This window comes from Saprolegnia parasitica (assembly GCF_000151545.1).
Source record: "Saprolegnia parasitica CBS 223.65 unplaced genomic scaffold supercont2.54, whole genome shotgun sequence".
Classification (NCBI taxonomy): Eukaryota; Oomycota; class Saprolegniomycetes; order Saprolegniales; family Saprolegniaceae; genus Saprolegnia; species Saprolegnia parasitica.
This window is the reverse complement of record NW_012156448.1, coordinates 233843-236111: the sequence shown is the minus strand read 5'-3', so window position 1 is coordinate 236111 and position 2269 is coordinate 233843. Positions and strand designations below refer to the sequence as shown.

At 57.9% G+C, this 2269-nt stretch overlaps 1 protein-coding gene across 1 annotated transcript; it reads left to right on the top strand.

Annotated features, from left to right (window-relative positions):
- Nucleotides 1–277: 277 nt before the first annotated feature.
- On the top strand, nt 278–570 carry SPRG_09847 (hypothetical protein; the record flags this gene model as incomplete). Its single annotated transcript, XM_012349496.1, has 3 exons — nt 278–346; nt 390–432; nt 485–570. 3 exons carry the CDS (start codon nt 278–280, stop codon nt 568–570), a joined length of 198 nt encoding a protein of 65 aa, XP_012204886.1.
- Between the last annotated feature and the right edge of the window lie 1699 nt (nt 571–2269).

The following is a 2269-nucleotide window of genomic DNA, read 5'->3' as shown; positions in this document are numbered from 1 at the left end:
TGCGTCTCGTTGTTGTTGAAGCGGGTCGTCTATTACAATAGATAAAACTATGCTAAATAAAATTGTCTTCTTCGTTGTGTGTACTCGGTTGAGGAACTTGATTTAGGCAGGCGGAGGCAGGAGTGCGATCCGCGGGAGTCCTGCATCTCGTCGGGTAAGTCGCTGCTCGCCATCGCCAACATGGGAGCGCGGATCCAGCATTTGGAACAGCACAACGCGTGGCTGCAGTCGACCATCGCTGCTCAAGGCGCAACCCGAGAGCACGTCGGACGCTGATATGGGCGACATTGACATGGAGGCCGGTCTCGAAGACGCAGCGCCATCGCCCTCTGCCACGTCGCAAGCCGTACGCCCATGCCATTCGCGCCAGGCTCTTCATATTCTTGTAGAGCAAGCAGTCACCCACGGCCACCCTCAATGCGCAAATGCTTGGTCTTCTTGATGAGATGGATGGCGGTGACTCCGCCACGCGAGGCGATGCCAGGGACCAAGGCCGCCGCTCCCAAGCCGACGCCACCTATGGTGCATATTCTCGTCGTCTATCTCGGCTGCTTCATCGTCCAATCATAGGGCGTCAATCCATCGCTAGCTCGGGCGCGCACGCAGCAGACGACCTGCAAGCGCCAAGCGTCAGACTTGGGATTACTGCGAGCCGCCGGTCGATAGATACTGTAGGCCTCATCGACACGTGCAGGCGGCTCGTTAAAGCGTGTGGCAACAGCCTCCAACTTGTCTCGGGTCCATGCGGACGCCCTCGTCACTTGTCCATTCATTCGCACCACCTCCTCGCACGGTAATACAAATGCCATGTCTTCATTTGTATTAGCGTCGTCAGTTGCAAGGGCCGCTTGTATTGTGCTATTGCGCCAAGGACGTCGGTGTGCATGGTGCAGGGCGTTTGTTGGTCCGGTGCGGAATCGAGACCTGGTGCCATGCCTGCGTCTTTTCGCGCTCGCGCGTCCTTCTCGACTGGCACGCGGCGGGTATCTTGACGCTGCACAGCGATGCTACGATCGTCGTGGCAAAGCCTGCTGCAGCGCTTCTCGGCGTCTTCTTCGACTCTTGGGCGCGGGCGTCCTGCGCGCAGTGGCCTGGCACACGGCTGCCGCGTACCAATGGCGTCGCATGCAGCGGCGGGCGGCGCCAGGACAAGGCGATACAGGTGAGCAGGCGCCTCGTCCCGGCCGTTCGGGACGTGTGTGGTCATGGCGTCGCATTACGAAATGCAAGCTCTTAATATAGATTCTGTCGTCTTGAGAGAACCGACCCTCGTAGACGGCGTTTTTGTGGTCATTCCCTCAATGCATTTGAAGCGCTGTGTAGAAGAAAGAGTATCTCAACAGCAGCTTGAACTTGCAGAACGGAAGGGGATTCGGTGGCTCCTCGGTGACTTATTCGATGGCTCCTCGTGGCATCGGCCTTGATGCAGCTACGCTTTGCTCGCTTCAAAGACTGCACGCCACTACTATGTATTATGGTATACGAACCAACGACTCGTTCTTTCTCAGCCACAAAAGCTCGCCATACTAGTAACACGTTCGAATGGCAATGCTACGCACATTGGGTTGGACGCATCGCAACGTCAACCTGTCGGCGCGGGTACTAGCATTACGAGACAGGGAACGCCACAGCCACCCCGCGCCGTAGCAGCGACCAGGCGATGCCGTCTGGTGTGCAGGGCGTCCGTCCAATGTACCTCCAAGCCGCCTGTCGCGCGGCCGGCGGGACGAACTTGGCCACGTTGGATAGCTCGTATCGTCCTCCATGTCGTCGACAGCCAATGCTTGAAAGGCATTGCAGAGACCATTCGTGCCACTTGGTGGTGGTGCTGGCGATGTCAAACGAGCCGCTCGGCACATACACGCCGGCGACGGCTGCTGCCCACCTCTGGCCGATGGTCCACGCATCGCCCTGCACCACCTTCGTCTTCTTCTTCGTCGTCGACTTGGACGCAGCGCGCCGGAGCCAGGCAAGGAAGACGTCGGTAGCGGTGCCACCATGTCTCGTTTCGCCGTCTTGCTGGGTTGTGTGTGAATGGAAACGTATCGATCGAGTTGCACTGCATCTAAAAGCACGCAATCAAATGTCCTAAACTGCCATTCAATCGTAGCACATTTGCATTGAAAGTGGCGTGCAAGTAGCTGACACCGTGACGGCCGGTGCCCCTCGCTACAAGAGTGTCGAGTGTTGGTTCTACTAACGAGGCGGTGGATTCGTGAAATTGCTGCCAAGGCCCATTTACCCCAAGTCGCCACAGCCGGAAGATGCG